The sequence below is a fragment of the Oncorhynchus masou genome, chromosome 25, assembly GCF_036934945.1.
Source record: "Oncorhynchus masou masou isolate Uvic2021 chromosome 25, UVic_Omas_1.1, whole genome shotgun sequence".
In the NCBI taxonomy this organism is placed as follows: domain Eukaryota; kingdom Metazoa; phylum Chordata; class Actinopteri; order Salmoniformes; family Salmonidae; genus Oncorhynchus; species Oncorhynchus masou.
In genome coordinates, this window is record NC_088236.1 from 33,422,511 (window position 1) to 33,449,219 (window position 26,709).

General features: G+C 42.7%; 1 protein-coding gene across 2 annotated transcripts; it reads right to left on the reverse strand.

Annotated features, from left to right (window-relative positions):
* Nucleotides 1–1,256: 1,256 nt before the first annotated feature.
* Nucleotides 1,257–22,197, reverse strand: LOC135514163 (angiopoietin-related protein 2-like). 2 transcript variants are annotated; one of them, XM_064937415.1, is made up of 5 exons: nucleotides 21,683–22,197; nucleotides 8,979–9,925; nucleotides 3,296–3,489; nucleotides 1,810–2,080; nucleotides 1,257–1,630 (listed from the first exon to the last, which is right to left on the reverse strand). In XM_064937415.1, exons 2-5 carry the CDS (start codon nucleotides 9,886–9,888, stop codon nucleotides 1,431–1,433), a joined length of 1,575 nt encoding a protein of 524 aa, XP_064793487.1. In that variant the 5' UTR covers nucleotides 9,889–9,925; nucleotides 21,683–22,197; the 3' UTR covers nucleotides 1,257–1,430. The 2 variants fall into 2 exon arrangements, with proteins under 2 accessions (XP_064793487.1, XP_064793488.1); XM_064937416.1 differs by lacking the exon at nucleotides 21,683–22,197 and adding an exon at nucleotides 20,673–20,833.
* Nucleotides 22,198–26,709: the final 4,512 nt, after the last annotated feature.

Genomic DNA, 26,709 nt, shown 5'->3' on the forward strand with positions numbered 1-26,709 from the left:
AAGATCTCATACCAACGCTGTGTACTATTCCCTTCAGAGAACAGTGCAGCTCTAACCAGAATAGAAAGAGGAGTGGGAGGTACATTAGAGGGTCTAGTTTGAGAAACAGACAAGTCCTCAACTGGCAGCTTCATTAAATCAAAACACCAGTCTCAACGTCAACAGTGAAGAGGCGACTCCGGGATGCTGGCCTTCTAGGCAGAGTTGCAAAGAAAAAGCCATATCTCAGACTGGCCAATAAAACTCAAATAATTAGATGGGCAAAAGAACACAGACACTGGGCACAGGAAGATTGGAAAAAAGTGTTATGAACAGACAAATCTAAGTTTGAGGTGTTCGGATCACAAGGAAGAACATTCGTGAGATGCAGAAAAAATGAATAGATGCTGGAGGATTGCTTGACAGCATCTGTCAATCATGGTGGAGATAATGTGATGGTCTGGGGGTGCTTTGGTGGTAAATTGGGAGCTTTGTACAGGGTAATAGGGACCTTAAAGAGGGAAGGCTATCACTCCATTTCGCAACGCCATACACTGTGGACGGCGCTTAATTGGAACCAATTTCCTCCTAAAACAGGACAATGACCCAAAGCACAGCTCCAAACTATGCAATAACTATTTAGGGAAGAAGAGGTCAGCTGGTATTCTGTCTATAATGGAGTGGCCAGCACTGTCAACAGATCTCAACCCTATTGCACTCTTGTGGGAGTAGCTTGACCATATGGTATGTAAAAAGTGCTCATCAAGCCAATCCAACTTGTGGGAGGTACTTCACGAAGCATTGGGTGAAATCTCTTCAGTTTACCTCAACAAATTGACAACTAGAATGCCAAATGTCTGTAAGGCTGTAATTGTTGCAAATTGAGGATTCTTTGGCACAATTATAATTTAAATTAAAAATCAATATTTATAACCTTGTCCACGCCTTGACTATATTTCCTATTCATTTTGCAACTCATTTCTTGTATGTTTTCATGGAAAACAAGGACATTTCTAAGTGACCCCAAACTTTTGAACGGTAGTGTATGTTTTTCCAGCAGCAGATTATGATCGATAATGTCAAAAGCTGCACTGAAGTCTAGCAAAACAGCCCCCACAATCTTTTTATTATAATTTTCTCTTAGCCAATCATCAATCATTTGTGTAAGTGCCATACATGTTGAATGCTTTTCCCTATAAGCGTGCTGAGAAGCCGTTGCTAATTTGTTTACTGTGAAAACGCATTGTATCTGTCTGGTCAAACCATTTTTTTGGGACTTTGAAGCAACATGATGCACCCTGCTTCTCCTTTATTGCTTCTCCAAGGCTTAGTTATTTGCACTTTCTATGTCATCGTCCTCTTGATCTGGTTGTGTGAGGTTCCATTGTAACAGAGTTCAAGAGCTGTTTCAATTTAAGTTTGTGGAAAGGAAATAGTTTTGAAATGGATACTTAATGAAAGGTGTTTGGGTTCGGTCTTATCATCATAGATACTTTCTTCAGGGAGTAGGCCCCTCCTCTGAATTCAGCCCAGTAGACTCCATCTTGGTAGCGACTGCGGTAGTGTCCACCTCTGTACCATACTCCATTGAGGTTAGAATGGGCACATGCATTGTACCACCAGCCTCCCTTCTGGTAGTGGGCACAGTTACCTGGGTTGACGCAAATATTAGTTAGACATCATTGTTGAATTTCAATCAAAATCTATTTTCGGCCTATGCACTAGGTTAAATGTCAGTTAATTTGGCAAATTGTCAGAACACTGAAGCTTTTATCTCACATTTCTGTTGTTATAGTGAGAGTGTGTGCAACTGTATGATCTTGACATTACCTGTATACACATCATGGTCTCTGTCCAGCGTAGTAAACTGTTTGCCGTTGTGCCAGGTGAGGGAGTCTCCGGCGTTGCCATGGTAGCGGCCCACCCTGAGTTTGTAGAAGTCTGCCTCAGGCTCCAGCCTGAAGCTGGCGTACTCTGCAAACACCTTCCTACCAGACCAGTCCTCCAGAGTCACCAGCAGCTTGTAGTTCCCCTGGTTGGTCAGCCAGTAGATGTTCTCCAGGCCCAGCCAATACTCTCCATCTATGTTTCCAAAGCCTTGCTATGAGGGGAAAAGACCCATACAACACAGTCAACATGATGGGCTTTAAACAAGTCATGTCAGCTGTAAGCAGTTGATCTGGAGTTCTGGGGGATAATTAATAGGCTCTGCTCTTTTTTTAAATATGTTTTATTTTTTATTTAACTACAGAGGCTCTACTCTACTCAAAGCCCTGGAAGTACTGAGAGGAACAGTCCCTCTAGAACGCACTGACAATTAAGCTCCATATGAATCTGTCTTAGAGTGTTGTTTATTGTCAGAAAAAGTAACATCAAATGACCCATGAACCAACTACACCATGACCAGCCCGGTATTCAGTGGTTAGTTCTTCATTATCTTTCATTTATCAAAAACGTATTGATGGCCTGTGTAGAAGAATGGGAGATATGTGAGCTTGTTACAAGATGTGTGCTGGTCTGGACTGTTCTGCCTCAGCTCTGTGCCAGCCTAAGTCATAGGATGTTATATGGCTTACATTACATTGTAGATGCTTTGTTTCTTGGGATGATCTGGCTATTGTACACATTTACTTCCCATGTGTTTTAAGGTGTATTGTAAGGTCTTGGAAAGTTCTCTGGCAAAGATTTAAACAAGACCCTTGCAAATTGTCTGCCCTCTGATGTTCCCTTCAATTGCTTCACCCTTTTCTAGTGCTTTAGATCCTTTTACTGGCTCAGGAAAAATATTGGCAATAGTCATCCCTTAGTATTTCATGCTGTCCTCATGAATGCCTGTGTAAAGTTGTATAAATGCCTGAATTCATCAATGTCTTTTTCCTCATCATAAACCATTGCCATGACGTAAATATAAATAATTTTTATGGACCATGAATCATTTTACAGTGGGCTGTTTTTTTATTGTGGCATTTATTTCCAGTATGGCAGCCTCTCGTCTACACGTTTCTCATTAAGTCTGTATGCGTCCAATGTGGACTAATTTCACAAAGACCCAACTCATGTTGGCGGGTGTTATGAGTCATAGGCCAGTGGTGTGACTGACAGGTGCAGAACCCTGTAGATACCACAGCAGTGCAGGGGACCATTCTCCTCAAACCTCAACAATTCCATTTCATTATTAGTACAGATCTGCATAACGTCAGACACACCAGACATGTCATCTGTTTCACTCAGCCACGACATACAGACACAAGTCTGCACTGAACCTGCCTCCCTCTTTACTAAATTAGTTTGCCGTAGTGTGGAGCTGTTTACCTACCTTATAAGTCTCCCAGTTCCTGAAGAAGTTGACTGATCCGTCCAGCCTCCTCTGGATGACAGTCCAGCCACCAGGGTCATGTCTCTGGTCACACCACACCTGCATCAGTCTGTTGGCGTTCTCTGGCTTCACTAGGTACATGCCACTAGCCGTGTGGCCATCCTCCAGGGCCTGCAGGCAGTCCTTCCATGGCCCTGTATGGGACAGGACAGGAGACAGAAACCATGGTGGAGTCAATGGAGGTTGCCAAATGATATATTTTTCTATAATATGAGTCACTCGCTTCTTTAGTCTTCATATATTCATAATGAATACCACAGTATTATTGTGTGACTATCACAGTATTAGAGACAGAGGCTATGTAGCCTAATTGACCACAGCATGATCTACTGTTACAGATGCAGGATCTTCATGTGATCACCCTGTTGCAGGAATGGAAAAACTTTAAGCGTATTTGAGCTTTAAAAGGGCTTCTAAAGTTTGTAATTTCCACTTTAAAATGTCAGAGTTGATTTCCACTTCCGAAAAATGTATCAATATCTACAAAAAATGTCCATTAATTATAATCCACATAATAATTAACATATCCATTTGCTGAAGGATTATTTTCCAGCTCTAGCAAAGTGGCTCAAATTAAGATCCTACATCTGTAATGCTGCTACTACCATCTTTCAGTAGGAAAAGCTCTCAGCTTAAGGCCAGCGTTGACTTTGGCTGCTGCTCTCACAAGCGAAATGGCTGCAGGCAGTGCAGCCAAGAGCAACATTGGCATATGGCTAAAGGGAGACCTGATTGCTGAATGATGCAACAGTAGCAGATGGATCAGCAGGTACTCTAACGGTCCCTTGGTGATGAATGACATCATGGGCATTGGGCTTTAAGAAAATACTCTTTCATTGAAATAGAGTTTAAAAAAATCTAATATTTGACGTCTTCCTAAACCCATTTATGATGCAGCAACTATCATAGTAAACCTCTGAGCAAAACGGAACAAACTTTAGACAGTACTCTCTGTAGGTGCCTCTCCTTGATTTCACCCATTTAGCATGCATGTTTCCCATATTGTTATTGTCATTGGGTGTTTTTGACCTACCCCGGTGGAGGTAAAACCATATCCTGTACTATACTGACCCAGAGAGCTATTGCGCTATTATGCGATCGGAGACATTCCATCTGAACTATAGGGGTTTCAAATAGCATGTGCTCTTAGCAGTGGGCTCTAGTTTGGCCATTCTCTGGTAATCTAATCTCATATATCAGCCATGGAAACTCTGCTGAGACAGTGGTCTCCTTCATCAAAATACTTGTGCGTTTATGTGAGTGGTGTGGCTTTGAAATGAAGCCTCTCACCAGGACACACAGCATGGCACTACATGCCACTCACAACCACACAATGTGACATACAGCTGTCTATATGCTAGATGCAAGGGCCATTTCTCACTCAGAGAAGTACACATATCTTCTGGTAGGGGTTGGAGGGTGAGGGTGGGAGTGTTTATAAAGGTGTTTGGGTAAAGGATGTTCAGTGTAAGTAGAGGGGATCCTTCCTTACCCTATTTCCTCCCGTTCATCTACAGTGATAAAAGAATGATAGCTTTCATTTGGATTTACCAGGTCAGTCTGTCATAGAAAGAGCAGGTGTTCTTAATGTTTTGTATACTCAGTTTATAACAGACCCAAATGCTAAGATGGATGCCCTGAAACCAAAGATTGAGCAGGATGTGTTTTATATTGCTCTGCAGTATAAGATTTAACGAGGAATGAAGTTTATGTTAACTTCTGCTTGTGTTTGGTTTATTCGTTTGTCATGGTGTTCTGGTTCATATCTGTAAAAACAGGAATTGGCGTATTGCCTTTTAGCCATTACTCTCCCCCTCAGAAGATCTCTAGTCCGCATACATGGAAACAGTCTTCTATAGGACTCCTGACTCCACTTTTTTAATTGGATGTGAAAGTGTTAACCTATTCAAGAGTTTACACTGATGTGATTCGCCAAATGAACCTGTTTAGAACACAATGGACATTTGTACAGAAACAGGAGGAAGAGAGGCATCCCCACAGAGGCAGAAGCGGCTGGTCTGCATCAAGCCAGGGTAGGGAGAGAGCAATATGAGGAAAAGGCAGTATGTGAGAGAGGGGTGATGGAGAGAGAGGAAGACTAGACAGGGAGATATCAGGCTTTCATAAAGCGACCACACTGACAGCCTGGCTGTATCAAAATAGAAAGGAGGAAAACATGGAGCTAATTCCAAGCAGGACTGTCAATCACAAGGTGCCACACAGAGACATATGAACAAAGGTTCACATTGTAACCTAATAGGCTAAAACAGCTATAGTCACTTCTATAAAATAGATTTTGCTAAGATGGCATGTGAGAAGTAATCCATTAGCCAGCCACCTCCTCTCCAGAAAGATCTGTGTTGTTCAGACATAAGCCAGAGGACTGCACTACTGATAAACCCTGCCACTGTGGCAGAACCCTGCTACTGTGGTGAGTTTGTATAAACGTTGGGGTGTGAGTTGCAGTTGGCCCTGGCAGGAAATTGCTTGCCTCCCTTCAAATAAAATAATATTTTAATTGGCACATGCATCGTAAACAGCAGGTGTAGAATAACAGTGAAATGCTTACTTACAAGGCCTTCCCAACGATGCAGAATAAAAATAAAATAATATTTCAGCCAAATCCATTGCTGACAGGTGTAGAAATTGAGCACACAGCCATGCAATCTCCATCGGACACATAGGCAGTAGAATGGCTTTACTGAAGCGCTCAGTGACTTTCAACGTGACACCCTCATAGGATGCCACCTTTCCAACAAGTCAGTTCGTCAAATTTCTGCCCTGCTAGAGCTGTCCCGGTCAACTGTCAGTGCTGTTATTTTTTTATATATATATTTTTTACCTTTATTTAATTAGGCAAGTCAGTTAAGAACAAATTCTTATTTTCAATGACGGCCTAGGAACAGTGGGTGAACTGCCTGCTCAGGGGCAGAATGACAGATTTGTACCTTTGTACCTTATTGTGAAGTGGAAACGTCTAGGAGCAACAAGGGCTCAGCCGCGAAGTGGTAGGCCACACAAGCAAGCTCACAGAACGGAACCGCGGAGTGTTGAAGTTATTAGAGTGTAGAAATCATCTCTCCTCAGTTGCAAGACTCATTACCGAGTTCCAAACTGCCTCTGGCAGCAACGTCAGTGCAAAAACTGTTTGTCAGAAGCTTCGTGAAATGGGTTTCCATGGCCAAGCAGCCGCATACAAGCCTAAGATCACCGTGCGCAATGCCAAACATTGGCTGGAGTGGTGTAAATCTCACCACTTTTGGACTCTGGAGCAGTGGAAATGCTGTTTTTCATGGTTTGATGTTTCAGCATGACAATTCCCCCGTGCACAAAGCGATGTCCATACAGAAATGTTGGTTGAGATCGGTGTGGAAGAACTTGACTGGCTTGCACAGAGCCCTGACCTTAACCCCATCGTACACCTTGTGATAAATTGGAATGACGACTGCGAGCCAGGCATAATCGCCCAACATCCGTGTCTGACCTCACTAATGCTCGTGGCTGAATGGAAGCAAGTCCCTGCAGCAATGTTCCAACATCTAGTGGAAAGCAGAAGAGTGGAGGTCGTTATAGCAGCAGAGGGGACAAATTCCATATTAATGCCCATGATTTTGGAAGGAGATGTTCGACGAGCAGGTGTCCACATACTTATGGCCATGTGTATGTACATTTAGGCAGGGGTAGTGACTAGGCAACAGGATAGATAATAAACAGTAGCAGCAGCGTATGTCATGAGTGTGGAAGTGTAGAAGTGAATATGTGTACGTGTTATATGTGAGTGAGTGAGTGAGTGTTGAAGTGTCAGTGTAAGTATGTGTGAGTGTGTATAGTCCAGTGTGTGCGCATAGAGTCAAGAATAGTTAGTACAAAAAGGGTCAAGGGAGATTGTCTGGGTAGCTATTTTGTGAATTATTTAGCTGAGCACAGTGTCTACACATCAGTCAGGAAAGCACACTGTGACAGTGTCGAGGGAAAGAGCGTACCATGGTAAGATACTGTATAGCGTAAGCCAATGTGACCTACTACATTCAAATGACATGGTATCTAGTGGAAGTATCTGTTAACAAGAAAATACTAATCAAATCACTTTGAGATGGTTGAGAGATCTCCCTGGAGTCCCATACATCCTCTGGCCAATTCCTGCTGCTAGCCTGTGGTGGGGTTTCCTCTCATAACTGGAAGACTATTCTTACCATGGTCAGGGTTAGATTGACCATGAAATGCAGTGTAAGCTGGCTTTGCCCCCTCGGCAGTGGGCTTGTAGCCCATGGTGAGTTGAGACCACACAGAGCTTGTCTCTAAACTCCCCCTCATCTGGTGTCTGTTTCTGCTGAGACACATGTCTGTCTGTGGCTCAGCACTCCCATCCAACAGCAATAGTCACTGGCACAGGCATACGAACTAACACCTCACTGTTAACAGTTAAATACAAGCAGGATAATAAATACAGCAAGGTTTGTGAAAGGGATGAGACTTGAACAAGAGGAGAAATCACAAGAACACGATATACTGTAGCTATTAGGCATGTTTTGTTAGAAGACCACTCTGATTATTGTACTTCTATTATCAGCTTAAGACCATAGTTAACTCGCCACACACACTTCGTGACATTCAGTCTCATCCACATCTCTGTTGTATTCAGTCAACTACACAGTTCACTAAGTTGCCAAGTAATCATCCAGTAACTTAAGCATCTAAATGTACTAAATCAATGAGGATGGTTTCAGACAGCTCCACTTTCAGTGGCCTCAATACCAGAGGGATCCAGTCCAACCATCCATGAGCATACAAAATATGTGTTTTAAGATGCTTTGTGGATTATCATCAGCTGACTGTAGTATCAAGCCCATTAGATGATATGCATCGCAATGTCTTTTAAACAAAATCAGCTCTGTTTTCCCCTCGAGGCCTTTTCTCAGGTGAATGTTTGAGGCTTATTATTCCCATAGACAACAGTGAGAAGAATGGATAAAGAATAGATAGCTGCTGTTGTCTGGTGATTAATGATTTCGAAAGACCAAACTAGTCTCACACACAGCCCTCTGTTTCAGTCTGTCTGACATTAGTCTGATGAGGGTTCATAGAACATGCCAGCTTCTCTTTTTCCGCTTGAATCCTCATATACAGTGAGCTCCAAATGTCATTCACTTATATGTGTATTAAGTAGTAAAACCTTAAGTATTTGGTCCCCGTTTTCCCAGCACGCAATGACTACATCAAGCTTGTGACTCTCCAAATTTGCTGGATGCCTTTTCTGTTTGTTTTGGTTGTGTTTCAGATAATTTTGTGCCCAATAGAAATTAATGGTAAATAATGTATTGACATTTTGGAGTCACTTTTATTGTAAATAAGAATATAATATATTTCTAAACACTTCTACATTCATCTGGATCATTATTCACGATTATTTCAGGATTATCCGTAATCATAGTAGCATCCAGATGAATGTAAAAGTGTTTAGAAATATATTGTATTCTTATTTACAATTCAAGTGACTGAATGGTAAAGCGCTGCACCCGAGCTCACTGTAAATGTAACTTCAGACCAGATCTGTATCAAGGAATATTCATTTCAATAGGTGACTATAAGCATACAGGCTGCTCAATGAAACAGAGTGACTCACCAGAGGGTTTGTTGGTGGTAGAAGGGCTGCCTGTGCCACTGGGCATGGTAGGAAGGACAGGCAGCACAGACTTCTGGTCACTCTGAATCTCGTTGTTTATCTGGTTGGTGAGGCGTGGGTAGGTGGGAGGTTGGTAGGGCTTGTTGATGGGTGGTGATGGTGCGGGTGGGGGCTGAGGCCTGGGCTGGGGTACAGGGACTGGGCGAGGGAGGCTGACCGGCTGACCCTGACACTGCTCCTCCAGCAGGGCGATGAGGACCGACTGGTTGTTGGCCAGAGAGGTCAGGTGCTGGTACTTGTGCTCCAGGTCCTTGTAGCGGTTAGTGAGCTGTTGCATCTCCGAGGTCTGGTTGAGGATGCGGTTCTCCATCTGGGACAGCTCCAGGGAGTTGTCCCTCTTCCTGATGATCTCGTGAAGCAGCTGCATGTAGAGCTGGGTCACCCTGGAATTCATGTTCCTGCTCTCCTTCCTCAGCAGCTTGACCTCGTTGACAATGCCTCCGTCCACCTCAACCAGCTGCTGCAGCGTCTCGATCTGCCTCTTCTGCTTCTGCAGCTCCCCGTTCAGCAGCTCCAGCTCCTGCTTGTTGACGCGGTTCTCCAGCACTGCTTCCGGCTCCTTGCGGTTCACACAGATGGCCCCTGTCACCTTCTGCTGGGGAACGATAAAGGTGTATGAACACCTGTCAGGCTGCTGGGAGTCGGCGAGGGCCCGTCTGCTCCTCCGCCCAGAATACAGGAACTCTCTCTCCAGACCATCCTCACTGCTCTCAAACTCCTGGGATGAGGTTCTGCCCTGGCTCCTGGCCTGGGGGTTGCTCTCCTGGCGGTTCCCCTGGCCCTGGGGCTGCTGGGCTCCAGACACCAGACCATACACCAGGAACAGCAGCACCACTGCAGGGAGCTCCATCAGTCTGGGAAGGGCTCTCACTCACACACACCTTAAGCTTAGGAGGCAGAGGGATATGAGAGACAGGGAGGTCATTGCTGTGGTATAAATACTGAATTATTACACAAATACTGTGACACACCAACCAGGTCAGCTATCTTGTTCAAATTATCTCTAATTGCACAGTATATTGTTTCAATAAATGGATGAATGTGTTATAAAGCCTAAACTGTTTCCTTTGTATTATTATATTCACATCTTGGGTTTAGCATGTCTCCAGTGAAAGGGTTTTGTTTGGTCAGGTATTGTCACCCTGGTAATGGTGTGTTTTCCATGGGTCTTGTCTGAACAGGCTGAGAGAAATGACATGCTGATTCCAACAAGATCTGGCATCACCTATTCTATGCTTGTGATATCATTGAGTGGGTTTCACTAAACCTCCCACTATTATCAAACAGTGGAAATCTCAACTGCGAGCCAGGTTAAATTTCACCAAGGGGCCAAGCTGGTGTGCCATAATGTCTCTAAACAGGCACCAGTCTGATAGTTTAGGCTATGTTTGTGAGAGCATGGCTGGCTCTGGCTGTCTTAGATTGGGTATTATGAAACCTTTTTCCTGGCCTGCCTGTTCAGTCCACCAAGGCCCCTTTTGGAGACCCATAGGGCTGGAGTCTACTCTTACATGGACAGGACATCAATGGGAGGCTTCAGAAGTCCACTGATTGGTACCAGAGGCAGCCTGTCCCTTAGGATGGCTTCTTCCTAGTCTCCATTTCACGAGAGGGCCAGGCAGACACACAGCTCAGGGAGCAGACATGCTCTGTCCTGGGACCTCCTATTCATTCCAGATTCCAGCCCAGAATCCAGGGCAGACTGGGGGTTGTTCGGGCTAAAGAAATATAGGCCACCATTAAAGGAGGTCTTTCCCAATAAGGATGCTGTGACTTTGTATTATACAAGGTATACTGTATGTAACTATCAGTGGTGGTAAAAGTAAAGATACCTTAATAGAAAATGACTCAATTAAAAGTGAAAGTCACCCAGTAATATACTACTTGAGTAAAAGTCTACAAATATTTGATTTTAAATATACTTACTGTAAGTTTCAAAAGTAAATGTCGTTGCTAAAATATACTTAAGTATCAAAAGTAAAAGTATGAATTATTTAAAATTCCTTATATTAAGCAAACCAGACAGCACAATTATTATTTAATATTTTGAATTTACGGATAGCCAGGGTCACACTCCAACGCTCTGACATAATTTACAAACAAAGTATTTGTGTTTAGTAAGTCCACCAGATCAGAAGCAGTAGGGATGACCAGGGATGTTCTCTTGATAAGTGTGCGAATTGGACCATTTTCTATCCTGCTAAGCATTCAAAATGTAACGAGTACTTTTTGATTTCAGGGAAAATGGAGTAAAAAGTACATAATTTTCTATAGGAATGTAGTGAAGTAAAAGTAAAAGTTGTCAAAAAATATAAATAGTAAAGTACAGATACCCCAAAAGTAGTACTTTAAAGTATTCTTACTCAAGTACTTTACACCACTGGTAACTGTGTTACAAAAGGAAAAGCAGAATCTTAAAATGTATGTTTGAGTATGAAAAACACAGCCAGACACCATAAAATGTGACTTTTTCCTCATTGTGAATTGAAAGTATTTAGTCACCTCTACTTATCAGTAAAGTAATCTGCTTGGAGTTGTGAACTGTAATTCAGTGGGTGAGATTCAGGTGTGTTAAATGGAAGCTGTTGGAGTGTTAATAGTCTAACCCACATATGTCAGAGTCAAGGCCCGCGGGCCACATCCGGCCCGCGAGAAGGTTTTTTACGGCCCCTGGGATGATCTTGATTTATTATTAGAACCGGCCCGCAGACCGCAGCAAGCCGGCAGCCCGCAGATCTTTTACACGCACCAATACTACATTTCCCACAATGCAACGGTGACGCACCGAGCAGTAGGCTGCTTCATTTCAATATTTATTGGCACAGCAGTCATCAGCATCACAGTAAAATTAACTTTCAGATACCCATCAAAAATGGCAAAACGGAAGGTGGACACTGAGAACCGGGGTTTCAAACAAGGTGGGAGTCGGAGTATATGTTCACGGAGGTAGCTGGAAAACCTGTGTGTCTTCTGTGTGGAGAAAGTGTGGCGGTACTGAAAGAGTATAATCTGAGACGACATTATGAAACGAAACACGCGGACAAAAACAAGAATATGGACATGGAACAAAGGCTACAAAAGGCAGAGGAATTAAAACGAGGCCTCAAATCTCGACAGGCTCTGTTCAAAAAAGCCAAATCACAAGGCCAGGCTGCTGTCAAGGCCAGTTTTATTTTGGCAGAAGAGATCGCTAAATCAGCCCGGCCATTTACGGAGGGGGATTTCATCAAAAACTGCATGATTAAAGTTTGTGACGAAGTTTGCCCAGTTGAGTGGATGATAGAAAATTGCTATTATTGTTTTTTTCTTTGAAGTAAATTTAGCCCACTTTTGCTAAAATAGAAAATATAGGCTACTGATGGTGCCTTGAATACCGGTTTCTTTCATTTAATGTTCATGTTATGGGGATTTTTATATAAAGGAAATTTGTCTTTTGTGTCTGTTGAAAATTAAAGATTACTGACAGAGCCATAAGAAAATATTGCTTTATTTATCTGATCATATTGGAATATATTTGTTAGGTTTTCAGTAGGTTCAATTAGGTTCACTAGACTATATGCGTCATTTAAAATTTTTTCAATGAACATTCGAACAGTCCGGCCCTCGGCTTGTAGCTAAATTTTTTATTTGGCCCTCCGTCCATTTGACTTTGACACCCCTGGTCTAACCCTTTTGATCCATGCTATGTTATTTATTTTAGCTAGTAAAGTACTGATCTCTCTAGTTGCTAAGTCTGTTTTAATCAAATCAAACTTTATATGTCACATGCACCAAATACAACAGGTTACCATGAAATGCTTACTTACAATGGGTCAGAAGTTTGCAGTTTAAACAGCTTGGAAAATTCCAGAAAATTATGTCATGGCTTTAGAAGCTTCTGATAGGCTAATTGACATCATTTGAGTCAATTGGAGGTGTACCTGTGGATGTATTTAAAGGTCTACCTTCATACTCAGTGCCTCTTTGCTTGACATCATGGGAAAATCGAAGGAAAACAGGTAAGACTTCAGAAAAAATTGTGACTGACCTAAGACGGAATATTTACCAGAATGTCAATAATTGTGAAAAACTGAGTTTAAATGTATTTGGCTAAGGTGTATGTAAACTCTGTATTGTTATATAACTGTAGGTAGTAGGGCTGGGCAATATGACAATAGAAAAACATCTATTGTTTCATATTATGCTCTATCGTTTATTTTGTTGTGTCGCAAATCACACTCATTACGGCAATATTTCTTGTCAATTCGACGAAGCTTCGCTTTCTTCCACACGTGCAACACAAACAAACATGGAAGAGAGTGAACATGACACTGAGCTCATACCTAAAAGAGGGACAACTTCGATTGCATGGACGTGGTTTGGGTATGAAAAGTCTGACACGGACCAGAAAACCGTCCTCTGCAAAATACGCCGCAGGCCGGTCCTGACAACAGGCTCAAACACCACTAACCTTTTTCACCACCTACGCAAGAATCATGTAAAACATTACAGAGAGAGTCTACGGATGAGACCCAAAAAAGTACAGTCGAGGGCTCAAAACAAACCCCTGACTCAGACGTTGTAAGAGGCTTTTAGGAGGAGATAACAGCTGCCGTTACAACTTACGTCTTCAAAGACATGGCCCCAATATACACTGTTGAGAAACGGGGGTTTCGTGAGTTGGTGCTAACACTCGACCCAAGGTACTAAATGCAAATTGATATGTGACACGTACTACTGCCAAAATAACATGCAAAACAGGCCTATATTTATTTTGTTGCAGCTATACTTGAAGTGTTTTGTCAAGTTCTGACCTTAGTTCCTTTGTTTTGTCTTTGTTTTAGTATGGTCAGGGTGTGAGTTGGGGTGGGCAGTCTATGTTCTTTTTCTATAATTTGTGATGTCTGTGTTTGGCCTGGTATGGTTCTCAATCAGAGGCAGCTGTCAATCGTTGTCCCTGATTGAGAACCATACTTGGGTAGCCTGGTTTCACCTTTGAGTTGTGGGTGATTATTTTCTGTTCTGTGTTTTGCTTCACCGTTCAGGACTGTTCGTTTTGTCGTTGTATTGTTTGTGTTCAGTGTTCAGTTATCGAATAGATCTAACATGGACACCTACCATGCTGTGCATTGGTCCTCCTCTTCTTCCACCTACGACAACCGTTACATGTTTTCTATTTACCTTTTTAGATTTTATACATTCATATTTTATATTTTGTTACATGCTTAATTGAAAATTTGCACAAGTTCTAAATAAAATAAATAATCAAATATGAGTAAGTACCTTTTTATTTGTTGAGTATAATTCAAAATGTAATAAGAAAGGCATTTTACATAAACTATTTATTTATTGAATTTACAGAAAATGTGCTATATCTCGTGATATGTATCGTTATCGGGATATGAAATTTTGGCCATATCGCCCAGCCCTAGTAGGTGGGGGTAAAGTGACTATGCATAGATAATAAACATTGAGTAGCAGCAGTGGGGGGTCAATGTCCATAGTCTGGGTGGCCATGTAATTAATTGTTCATCAGTCTTATGGCTTGGGGGAGAAGCTGTTAAGGAGCCTTTTGGACCTAGACTTAGCGCTCCGGTACCACCGTGCGGTAGCAGAGAGAACAGTCTATAACTTGGGTGACTGGAGTCTGTGACAATCTTTTGGATCTTCCGCTGACACGCCTCGTAAATAGGTCCTGAATGGCAGGAAGCTTGGCCCCAGTGATGTACAGGGCCATTCGCACTACCCTCTGTAGTACCTTATGTTCGGATGCCGAGCAGTTGCCATACCAGGTGGCGATGCTCTCGATGGTGCAGCTGTATACCTTTTTGAGGATCTGGGGACCCATGCCAAATCTTTTCAGTCTCCTGAGGGGGAAAAGGAGTTGTTGTGCCCTCTTCACGACTCTCTTGTTGTGTTTGGACCATGATAGTTTGTTGGTGATGTGGACATCAAGTACCATGATAGTTTGTCGGTGATGTGGACACCAAGGAACTTGAAACTCTTGACCTGCTCCATTACAGACCGTCTCTGGGGGCATGTTCGGCCCTTCGTTTCCTGTAGTCCATGATCTCCTTTGTCTTGCTCACGTTGAGGGAGAGTTTGTTGTCCTGGCACCACACTGCCAGACCTCCTCACTATAGGCAGTCTCATCGTTGTTGGTGATCTGGCCTACCACTGTTGTGTTGTCAGCAAACTTAGTGATGGTGTTGAAGTCGTGCTTGCCCACTCAGTTGTGGCGGAACAGGGAGTACATTTGCGGACTGAGCAAGCATCCCTGAGGGGCCCCCATGTTGAGGATCAGTGTGGCATATGTTGTTGCCTACCCTTACCACCTGGGGCGGGAAGTCAGGAAGACCAGGATCCAGTTGCAGAGGGAGGTGGTTAGTCCCAGGGTCCTTAGCTTAGTGTTGAGCTTCTGGCTCGTGGCCTTATGAATGTTGACCTGTTTAAAGGTCTTGCTCACATCGACTATGGAGAGGTGATCACACAATCGTCCGGAACAGCTGGTGCTCTCATGCATGCTTCAGTGTTGCTAGCTTCGAAACGAGCATAAAAGGCATTTAGCTCATCTGGTAGGCTTGCATCACTAGGCAGCTCACGGCTGGGTTTCCCTTTGTAGTCTGTAAAAGTTTGCAAACCCTGCCACAGCCGACGAGCATCAGAGCTGGTGTAGTAGGATTCAATCTTAGTCCTGTTTTGATACTTTGCCTGTTTGATGGTTCGTCTGAGGGCATAGCGGGATTTCTTATAATCATCCGGATTAGTGTCCCACTTCTTGAAAGCGGCATCTCTAGCCTTTAACTTGATGCGGATATTGCTTGTAATCCCTGGCTTTTCGTTGGGATATGTACTGTACGTACGGTCACTGTGGGGACTACGTCGTCGATGCACTTATTAAACATATTCCGGTCTGTGCTAGCAAAACAGTCCTGTAGCGTAGCATCCGCTTCATCTGACCACTTCCGTATTGAGCGAGTCAGTGGTACTTCCTGCTTTAGTTTTTGCTTGTAAGCAGGAATCGGGAGGATATAATTATGGTCAGATTTGCCAAATGGAGGGTTAGGGAGAGTTTTATGTGTCTCTGTGTGTGGAGTAAAGGTGGTCTAGAGTTTTTTTTTCTCTGGTTGCACATGTTACATGCTGGTAGAAATTAGGTAAAACTGATTTCAGTTTGCCTGCATTAAAGTCTCTGGCCACTAGGAGCGCCGCTTCTGGATGAGCATTTTCATGTTTTCTTATGGCCTCATGCAGCTCATTGAGTGCGGTTTTAGTGCCAGCATCAGTTTGTGGTGGTAAATAGATGGCTACAAAAAATATAGATGAAAACTCTCTTGGTAGATATTATGGTCTACAGTTTATCATGAGGTACTCTACCTCAGGCGAGCAATACCTCGAGACCTCCTTAATATTACACCTCTCGCACCAGCTGTTATTGCCAAATAGATACCCTTCATCCTACCAGAAGTAGCTGTTCTGTCCTGCCGATGCACAGATAACCCAGCCAACTGAATATTATCCATGTCGTCGTTCGGCCACGACTCGATGAAACATAAGATATTACAGTTTTTACATTTTGGTATTTTATTAGGATCCCCATTAGCTGTTGCAAAAGTAGCAGCTACTCTTCCTGGGGTCCACACAAAACATGAAACATAATACAGAATTACATAATACAGAACAAGAACAGCACAGAACTACATACATCTTTTAAAGGCACACATAGCCTACATATCAATGCATACACACAAATTATCCAGGTCAAATAGGGGTGAGGCGTTGTGCTGCGAGGTGTTGCTTTATCTGTTTTTTGAAACCAGGTTTGCTGTTTATTTGAGAAATATGAGATGGAAGGAAGTTCCATGCAATCAGGGCTCTATATAATACTGTATGTTTTCTTGAATTTGTTCTGGATTTGGGGACTATGAAAAGACCCCTGGTGGCATGTGTTTTGGGATAAGTGTGGGTGTCAGAGCTGTGTGTAAGTTGACTATGCAAAATGTCCCATTGGTAGGATAGTGTCGAGCGGATTTCATCCAGTTTATTTTCCAGTGATTGCACGTTGGCCTATAGAACGGATGGTAGGGGCGGGTTACCCACTCGCCAACAAATTCTCACAAAGCAACCCGATCTCCGCCCCCTATATTTCCGTCTTTTCTTCACGAGAATTACAGGGATTTGGGACTGGTCTTTGAGAAGCAGTACATCCTTCGCGTCTGACTATATTAAGAAACAATCTACATCCAGTTTGAGGTGAGTAATCGCTGTTCTGATGTCCAGAAGCTCTTTTTGGCCATAAGAGACAGTAGCAGCAACATTATGTACAAAATAAGTTACAAACAATGCAGAAAAAAAATAGCACAGTTGGTTAGGAGCCCGTACAACAGCAGCCATCCCCTCCGGCGCCATTATCTCACTTGATGTCAGGTGAGTGTGTTTAGCTAGCTGTCCTGACTCTGGCTCTCTTGGGTGACTGCCACTGTTAAGAGGAGCGGTTTCACACTGTGTATGGAAAGTTTGACACACAGAGCAGCTGATGCTATTCCTGCGCCTGTTTTAAGATATTGATCAGATTGCATCAGGCCTGAACCGTTTACCAAGAGACAGGTCATGCGGTTCAATCACAAGATTAAGCACACATCCTTGTCTATACTATATATTATTTCCTATATGTATTTAGAATATTGGAATTTCAATCTAAACTTAACCTGGAAAGAATGTTGAACTCTTAGCTAAGCCTTCTCTGGACCATTACATTGCTCTGTTTAACAGTGTAGAGGGAATGTTGTCTAATAAACTGTATCAGGTAAGATTGTTATCTCTGGACAGAGGTTGCATTTAAGTAGTGTGATTAGTGCACAACAACTAACTTTTAAGATGCAACGCTTAGATTATCACAGGAGTTCATGAAAAAGAGCCACTTTGACTGTTTGTTCCAGATTTCAAAGGGCCTTTTTATTAGAAAAATAGCCGAGCAGCAGTTGAAGGGGCTGTGGTGCTTTTGGAAGCGGAGGGAATGACACTGAGTGCAAAGGAGAATGTGACCACAGTTTAAGGGTAACAAGGGCCTGCACCCCTTGGGTTCCTTAATTGAAAGCTGCTGCAGATTGGATTACAGAGGAGCCCTGTGCAACACCTCCCCAGAGTCAGGACAAGCCTTTCTGATCTCATACCTCTAGAGTGGGAGGCTTGGTGCAGGGCAGGCACATGGCTGCTGGCCTGATTCTGTTGACTCTATTTAGTATTAGAGTAACTACATTACCTGCTCAGTAGTTACTGCTAGAGGTCTGACCCAAAGGAGAACCACGTGCAAGATGTCCAGACAGCCTTCAGAATCAGAGGGGAGAATACTTTTGTTTTTGCCTTGCTATTCTGGGCATGGGGCCAGCCCATTAGGTTGAATAGACGGAGAGCAACTGTCCAAGATCAAGACCCTTGGAGATCTCTGGCTGGTATGAAGAAAATTAGTGTTGAAGATATTGTATGAAAGCGATAAAGACATGGAGTTGGAGAGACACACATATACTAACTTAAAACTGTTTGAGCTGTAAACGTTCTAACACATTTAAAGCTCTATATCGTCGCTCTCCGATTTGGCAATTTTTCATTTGTTACATTTATTGATAGCAGTAACTCTCCTCAATGTACTCTAAACATTTCATGACTCTAGGACCAAGAACATTTATTTAAAATAGCTTCTGAAGTTTCATAAATGTATATTCTTAATAGAAAAAATATGCATTTTTCTTTTACTTTCCTGAAAAGTTTGTTTTGGAAGTTATCAGACATCAACGATATATGTTGTTCTCATGAATATAAAAGTATATTTTTGCCTACCAGTAAAAGTTCAAAAGAAGCCATGGTTAGGTTTTGTTTTACTGTGAAACACTCCTCTGATACAGTATGTGGGTCTCTTTCATGGAGTTAATCACTAATCAAGCCACATGACATCATCACAGCCAATGCTGATTGACAAAGAGAAGATGGTAAAGGTTGGATTTAGCTACATTATCTAAACACAGGCTGTAAGTCCTTATTAAGAACATCTGCTGAGCTCTTTGTGGGATGTAAAACAGAAAATAAAATGAATTCCTCAGGGTGAAACAGAGGACAACAACACTTGATAATGACCAATCAGGTCAAATACAACAGTCACGGTCTCCACTCTGTTTTTGGCCTGGGACTACTGTGGTACTGCTGTGGCTTCCCTCTCTGAAACATGAGCGGTCTGTTTGAGGGAAGTTATGCGCCAGCCACTTCATGACTGCAGAGGAGCCCCACAATACCATGCGGTTAGCCAGGAGTCTCCCAGCCACCTCAAAGCTGGAGGAAAATGCCTGAGCTTGTAGTGGGGGAGTGTGTGTATTCAAATAACACCACATGCCAGACTCAGGCTCCCAGGGACCAGAGAGATTCCCATCTGTCCAAGAATATCACCCTGTTATTAACACCTGAGGCAACGACAGCAGGCCCCATGCTTTCTCGTCCTTCATAGTTATACACAGACAGCAGACTGACTGGCCTTATTATTGTCGTGTCATTTCTGTTTAAATGAGCAGCCATTGACTGCATGGCCACGAGCAATGTGTATGATTTACTTGTGTTGAGTAGCTTCATTTACTGTTGGGCACGGAGGACACCACGGAGGACACCACGGAGGACACCACGGAGGACACCACGGAGGACACCGAACACCTGTGTCAACACTCAGTGGATAGGTGTTTAAGAGGACAGTGATACTGTAGACAAATAACTACAGTAGCTTTATGGATGATAGTGCCCTTGAGGTAAACAGTGTTCCTAAGTAGGGCTGTCTTGCTCATTAGCATGTCTGTCAAATTCACAGGTCGGTAGTGACTTTCTGTAATAGTGTGACAGGTCGTGCTTTGTGTGGTTCAGTGTGGCTGTGAGCAGCAGCTCCAGTGTTTTTGTTCATGCTCAGCACATAGTAATTAGTAGGTGAGCAGAGCGGCCCGGCAGGCCCGGCTGATGTCCCTCGCCCTAGCCCCTCTCATTTCAGAGTGATTGTGGCATTCCTCACATTCTTAGCCACCTCATTAGAGTGAGCTGCCACAGACACTACAGACAGACACACTGTTATCTGCGGAGAAAGAAAGAGAAAGAGACCCCTCTCTGCCCCAACTCTGCTGTACCTTTACGTCAGCTCTGCCTCCTGCCCTACAACACCGCAGCAAGTCATACAAACACCAGAAGCTCTGTTATCTCAACTACCACCCCCACTAATACAAGTGCACTTCAATCTTAACAGTTTATTACTAGTCACAATATATAAATTCAACACCTCCAACACTACAGCACTGGAGCACTGTGCAAAATGAGGCACCCGTACATGCTCAAATTCAGAACAATTATAGTGAGCCATAACAGTGCTGGTTGTATGACATGCAATATGTTTTGGATCAGAATCAAGTTAACCCAGATTACCATGTACAAAGTTATTACTTTATCTATGGTGACCACATTATTTCCTCAAGCATGTAATCCTGGTTAGCCCATAACATAACACTGTAGACATAATTCAACTCAGCCCCAGACTCAGCCTAAAATATCTGCTCGGTCTGATTGTGTTGAGTCTGAATCTGCCACCATTGTTATGGCTTTCCATGGCACAGAATAGTTCTGATGATAATTTACCACATTTAGTAGGGTTGCTTTATTTGACTCTTTCTGGCTTGTTTGTTGTTGTGTGGCGTGGTTTTGGCTGTCACATTTCCTCTGATGGTGTCAGGCAGGGGGTTTCAGGAACCGTTTCAAAACGTTTCTAAATGCACCCTCAAAGCCCTCTTATCCAAGCACAGCCCTGGCAACAGAGACAAAGCAGAGATTCAACAGAACAGCTCTCTTCTTCCCTGTCCACTTCAGCATGGGGGAACATCCTGATGCAGGGGAAGGCTGTACCCAGTACTCTATGGATCATTTTAATAAAATATATCTATCTATATCCATTCATGTACAAATGACAGCAAACTCATTTAGACTAAAATTAAACTGTGCAAGCTTCTTGGGTTGTAATTTGAAATTTTGTGATATGAAATATTTTATTTTTATGAATAATCAAACATCCTCAAACAAACAACTTCTGCTGGTGTGAACCATATCAGAAAATGAGAGCATAGTTTTTTGTGGCTCTGCTTACAATCATGACTGCCCCATAGATGTTCCTATTAAAAAGCCCAGGCTCCTGCTATTGGCTCTATTCACTAGCAGCCTATCTTTGTTGTTCGAGTACACCTTTGGAATCCTCTGTGATGACAAGCTGAGTGTTTATCAGTAGTTTACAAGCCCTTGCCCTGGAAAGCCCATGACTTTAGTCTCTCTACTTTGTGTTGACCCCTATCTTCTGAGTCTATATCAGATCCAGCTGCTTCGTTGATCCCGGACAGGGGAATTAACCCCGGACAACAGACCTCCTTGTAGCTTCATATAGATAGCACCCAGGTTCTAAGCTTCAAACTGGTCAGCAGGAATCTCTGGCTAACTCAACACAGAGTGGCCAAAGCCTGTCTGACACTGTGGAGCTCAGTGGTCGATTTCAAACAAAGTTACTAAATTATCAACTGATAATCAACAGATTAGACAAGTGAGCTAATTAAATCAGTGAAAAGTTCATATGCAGTGAAAGTGAAAGGCCACTGAATCCTTACCAGATAATTGTCAACTCTAGCTTGTTATTCCTTCAGTTCCCTTGCCGTTCTGGCAACACTGATTGAAGTGTCCCCTTGAAGAAAGTCATCACCGGTCTGTGTGAAAGCTGTTTGGGGCTGTCCTCTCTCTAGATCACTTGTTCTTTGTCACCTGCATCCGTCCTGTCACTTAAAAGTGGACTGTGGTTTGAAGCCTGTTATTAAAACACCTTCATTATAGAATCAGGAGCTGCACTTGTCGGGAAGATGTCCTTTGTACTGAAGGCATTGAGCAAAGATGAAAAAATCCACTTGAAAAGACTAAATACATTAAATCCACATTTGTTTTTAAATGTAATGTGTAGATTCCTCACAGGCAGTGAGAAAGCAGGAGACAGTGAGAGGTCACTGTGCTCTCTGTAGCCCGGTAGGAGAAGAATGTCACTTTCTGAGTGCTGAGTCCATCACTTCTGCCTCACAGCTCTCAGGCGTAGTCTTTTTCTCCTGCCCTCCTTACCTCCCCTCTCCTTTCTCTCCCTCTCTCTCTGTGCATTTAAATGATGAAAAATGCTCTGGCACAACGTTTCAGTAAGCTGACAAATTGAGCACAAGCCCTCCCCTGTCTCCTCCCCTTGGCACAAAGACATCCACAAGCATGAGATACAAGCTCTGACTACACATACACCACATACCCCTCTCTCATTCACACACGCGCACACACACACAGACACACAGTTTCCCAGCCCTCTCTCACCCTCTCAGTCCACCACCACTATTGGCTGTTGGTTGTAACAGCAAGGAGTGGTGATGTCACAACAATCAGAGCCTAATTGGGCATGTATGTGAGCCAGCGCTGTAGGAGGAAGGAAGCTGGTTATAGAGATATGAAGAAAAGCACCCAAGCATTGGTTTGAGATAATAGTGGTTGAGCTTTTGATTGGACGAGAGAAAGTGGATCCAAGACCAGAGCTAAGGAGCAAGCTTTCTCTGTTGTAAAGCAGGCTGCTCTGTAGAGGGCTCCAGATTGGGCTGAAGGGGTGAAGAGGATGATTGAAACTGTTTCTTTATTTCTTCAGTTCCTCAACTTTCTCTACCCAGGGTTACTTTTTCTTGTTGTTTGCATTATTGTGTTTGTGTGTTTGGTTTGTTGATGTTGTTTGAAGGAGATGACTGGACTTGGGAACATCTTGCTCAATATGAAAAGAGTCATAGTGTGTTCATGATATGTCAGTGTGTAGACAAGCTTGCCAAAGCTCTGAGAAAATCAGTCATGCAGAGAATTGGCAGTGACGGTCTTCACCTGGCTGTAGTCAAATGGGTTTTGTTGTTCTCTTATTTAGCTTAAAGATTTAATCGTTTTTTTCTCAGAGAAATAGTATTGCTATCAGGTTTAAGGATTCCACTTTAGTTGTTTATGCGTTTATTCTGAATGCTGTCCGATCCAGTGTGATTAGCAATTAAAACATTTGTTGAATTGCTTTTTTCCAACAGTGAGGGCTTAGTTTTTCTCAATTGCTTAAACACAAAAACCCATACCCTTACGTCATTCCCAAAAACACACACACATTTCCCATGACCGTAAACACTATTCACTTGTTTCCACGCATGTTTCAACATTCAAAACTCTTTCTGCAAAACCTTACACAAAAGTGGCTAAATAAATCATTCATTGCACTGTATATTCATTCAGCAAACACATGCTCTCAATATAATTAACTCAAGTCATCACAACCCAAACTCAAAGAGCAAGCCTTTCTCCAGGTGCAAACACTAAGCCTCAAAATTGTTACCACACCAATCAGAATTGCAGGATCAATAAATAGGGCGTAGAGGCGTGTCCATGTGCTTTGGAACAATGGATCCTAACAATGCTGATGTTGCAAGACAACAGAGGAAGACGACAACAACAAAGACAAGTAATCTCAGATGAAATCCGTGCCACCCTAGTTCATCATGCGAAAACAGATCATTTGCCTTGTTACTATGATACATGTAATGTTGTAGTGCGTATAGACTGAATCTCCACTTTGTTCTTCGTGTAGTTTTTACCACAGTAATGGATGACCATAGGTCAGTAATGGACAAATTTCATTTTTGCAAAACTGAGATGCGGGCCATCTATTGGAGGTAGGCGGAGACTTCTCACAGCTGAGCAGGAGACTGTCCTGGTGAATATGGTGATTGGCAGTAATGCTATCCGTTTGAGGGAAATTCAAACCCAAACAGTTGAAAACCAGGTAGTCTTCCAAGGAATTGACAGCATCAGTATTTCCACCATTGACCAGATCGTTCAGAAGAACCACACAAGGACAAAGCAGCTGTACCGTGTGCCTTTTGAAAGGAATTCAAACAGAACGAAGGAGCAAGGATTTAAATATGTGCAGGTAATTGCTATACTGTACAGCATTTTTACAGTATGTAGAATATGGCCCATCTCTCCAGCATATCAATTCAGTACTGTATAGTAATGTGTTACAGTATATGCAGTATACAATATTTAATTCCAGTACAGTAGTACACTATAGTACTGTATTTGTAGTACAGTAAAATGTGTGTTTTAATTTTACATTTTTTACATCTGTAGAGCATCTTTGAGCTGGATGCCATGGCTGACCCACAGGACGACATCTTCACCTTCTAACCAAAAGGCGCAAAAGGGGGCGCAACATCATTGGTCACTGTGCCATCATACAAATTCCTGGCCAGAGGAGAGGCAACGTCACCCTATGTGCATCCATCAGAAATCGTGGCGTCCTCGACCGCCATGTCAAAGTGGGTCCATACAACACCGCACAACTCCTTCAATTTCTAGATCAGCTGCACGATTACATTCTTCAACAGGAAGGATAGCCAGGGCAACCAGAGCAAGCCCAATATGTTGTCATTTGGGATACGGTGAGTTTCCATCGGGCTGCTCTGGTTTGCGCCTGGTTCAATGACCACCCCAGGTTCACCATTCTTTTTTTGCCAGCATATTCCCCATTTCTGAATCTGATTGAGGTATTTTTCTCAGCATGGCAGTGGAGAGTGTATGACCACAACCCCTACGCACAGCAAAACCTCCTGGAGGCAATGGTGGACGGCTGTGGTGATGTGTCTGTGGAGTCTATCCAGGGTTTTCTAAGTCACACAAGGGCATTTTTCCCATGCTGCCTGGCAAGAGCAAACATAATGTATGACGTTGATGAGATATTATGGAATGACCCAGACCTGAGACAAGATGATGAGAACGCTGATGCTGATGCTGAGTACCCTGTACATTTTCTGCAATTGGAAATAAAGCTTTTGGAAATTTGGTATTTTACTGAGCATGGACTCTTCCTTACATGTTTTGTCAGTGTGACATTTCAAAGGTCAGGTTTTTGACCAAAACAGCATTTACAGAAGTATTCCCTTATCCACTAATGAAAGAGGTATTTGTTACAGTACTGTTTTGAAGTTCTCTCACCTGAAAGGGTTATCTGGATAATCAGTGCTGTAATTTTACAAAGTTCTAAATTATTTATCTGAAAACCTATTCTAAACATTCTGGTAGCAGTGTTTTGAATTAATCCAGCCAGTGTGTAACAAACAATCATGTAGTCTGTGTTTTTGACAGCTTGCGTGTTGTCTGAGTTCAAAGTTTGAAGTGGGACACAGAAGTTAGATGTTTGTATCATTGGGTGAGTTTTTAAAATTGTGTGTGAAGAGTTGAGAAAATGGTGAGTTGTTCCAGGAATTGTGTCTTAGCAATCGAGAAACTGAAATAATAACTAAATGTAAGCAGTTGCCATTGTTCTTGTTCAGACTTGGTTTGTGATACATGATCAAAGATGACTTCAGATGTCTAGGCCTAGGCTAGTTGGTCAATTGAAACAGGAGGCTACGACGTTATTAAATGCTACCAGGTTACGTAAAGATGTTACTTCTCTGCTTTTTATTATTGGTTGGTGTTATAATATAATCACTAAGTTAAACTGGGTTTTGACAATGTACAGGATGTCTGGCTTTTCCCTTGAGCTGCATCCATTACAAATGTGATTCAGATGTTGCCTCTAACTGCTACAAAGGTGCTATCTAGAACCTGAAAGGGTTCTTTGGCTGTCCCATAGGAGAACCCTTTGAAAAACACTTTTTGGTTCCAAGTAGAACCCTTTTGGGTTCCATCCATCCATCGCTTTTGAGTATATTACTCCCTAATGTTCAGTCTCTGGACAATATAATTCTGCTGTACATATACTATTCGACAGATATACTGCATATTCTATCCATATACTGTCCATGTTGTCTATACATCCCATCACATACAGTACCAGTAAAATGTTTGGACACCTACTCAGTCAAGGGTTTTTCTTTATTGTTACTATTTTCTACATTGTAGAATAGTAAGGAAGACATCAAAACTATGAAATAACACATGTAGTAACAAACAAAAAAATGGTTAAACAAATCAAAATATATTTTATATTTGAGATTCTTCAAAGTAGCCTCCCTTTGCCTTGATTAAAGGTTTGCACACTCTTGGCGTTCTCTCAACCAGCTTCACCTGGAATGCTTTTCCAACAGTCTTTAAGGAGTTCCCAAATATGCTGAGCACTTGTTGGCTGCTTTTCATTCACTCTGCGGTCCAACTCATCCCAAGCCATCTCAATTTGGTTGAGGTCGGGTGATTGTGGAGACCAGGTCATCTGATGCAGCACTCCATCACTCTCCTTATTTGTCAAATTGTCCTTACACGGCCTGGAGGTGTGTTGTGTCATTGTCCTGTTGAAAAACAAATGGTAGTCCCACTAAGAGTAAACCAGATGGGATGGTGTAATGCTGCAGAATGCTGTGGTAGCCATGCTGGTTAAGTGTGCCTTGAATTCTAAATCACTGGCAGTGTCACCAACAAAGCACCCCCACACCATCACACCTCCATGCTTCACGGTGGGAACCACACATGCGGAGATTATCCGTTCACCTACTCTGCGTCTCACAAAGACACGGTGGTTGGAACCAAAAATCTCAAATTTTGGACTTATCAGACCAAAGGACAGATTTCCACCTGTTCAATGTCCATTGCTCAT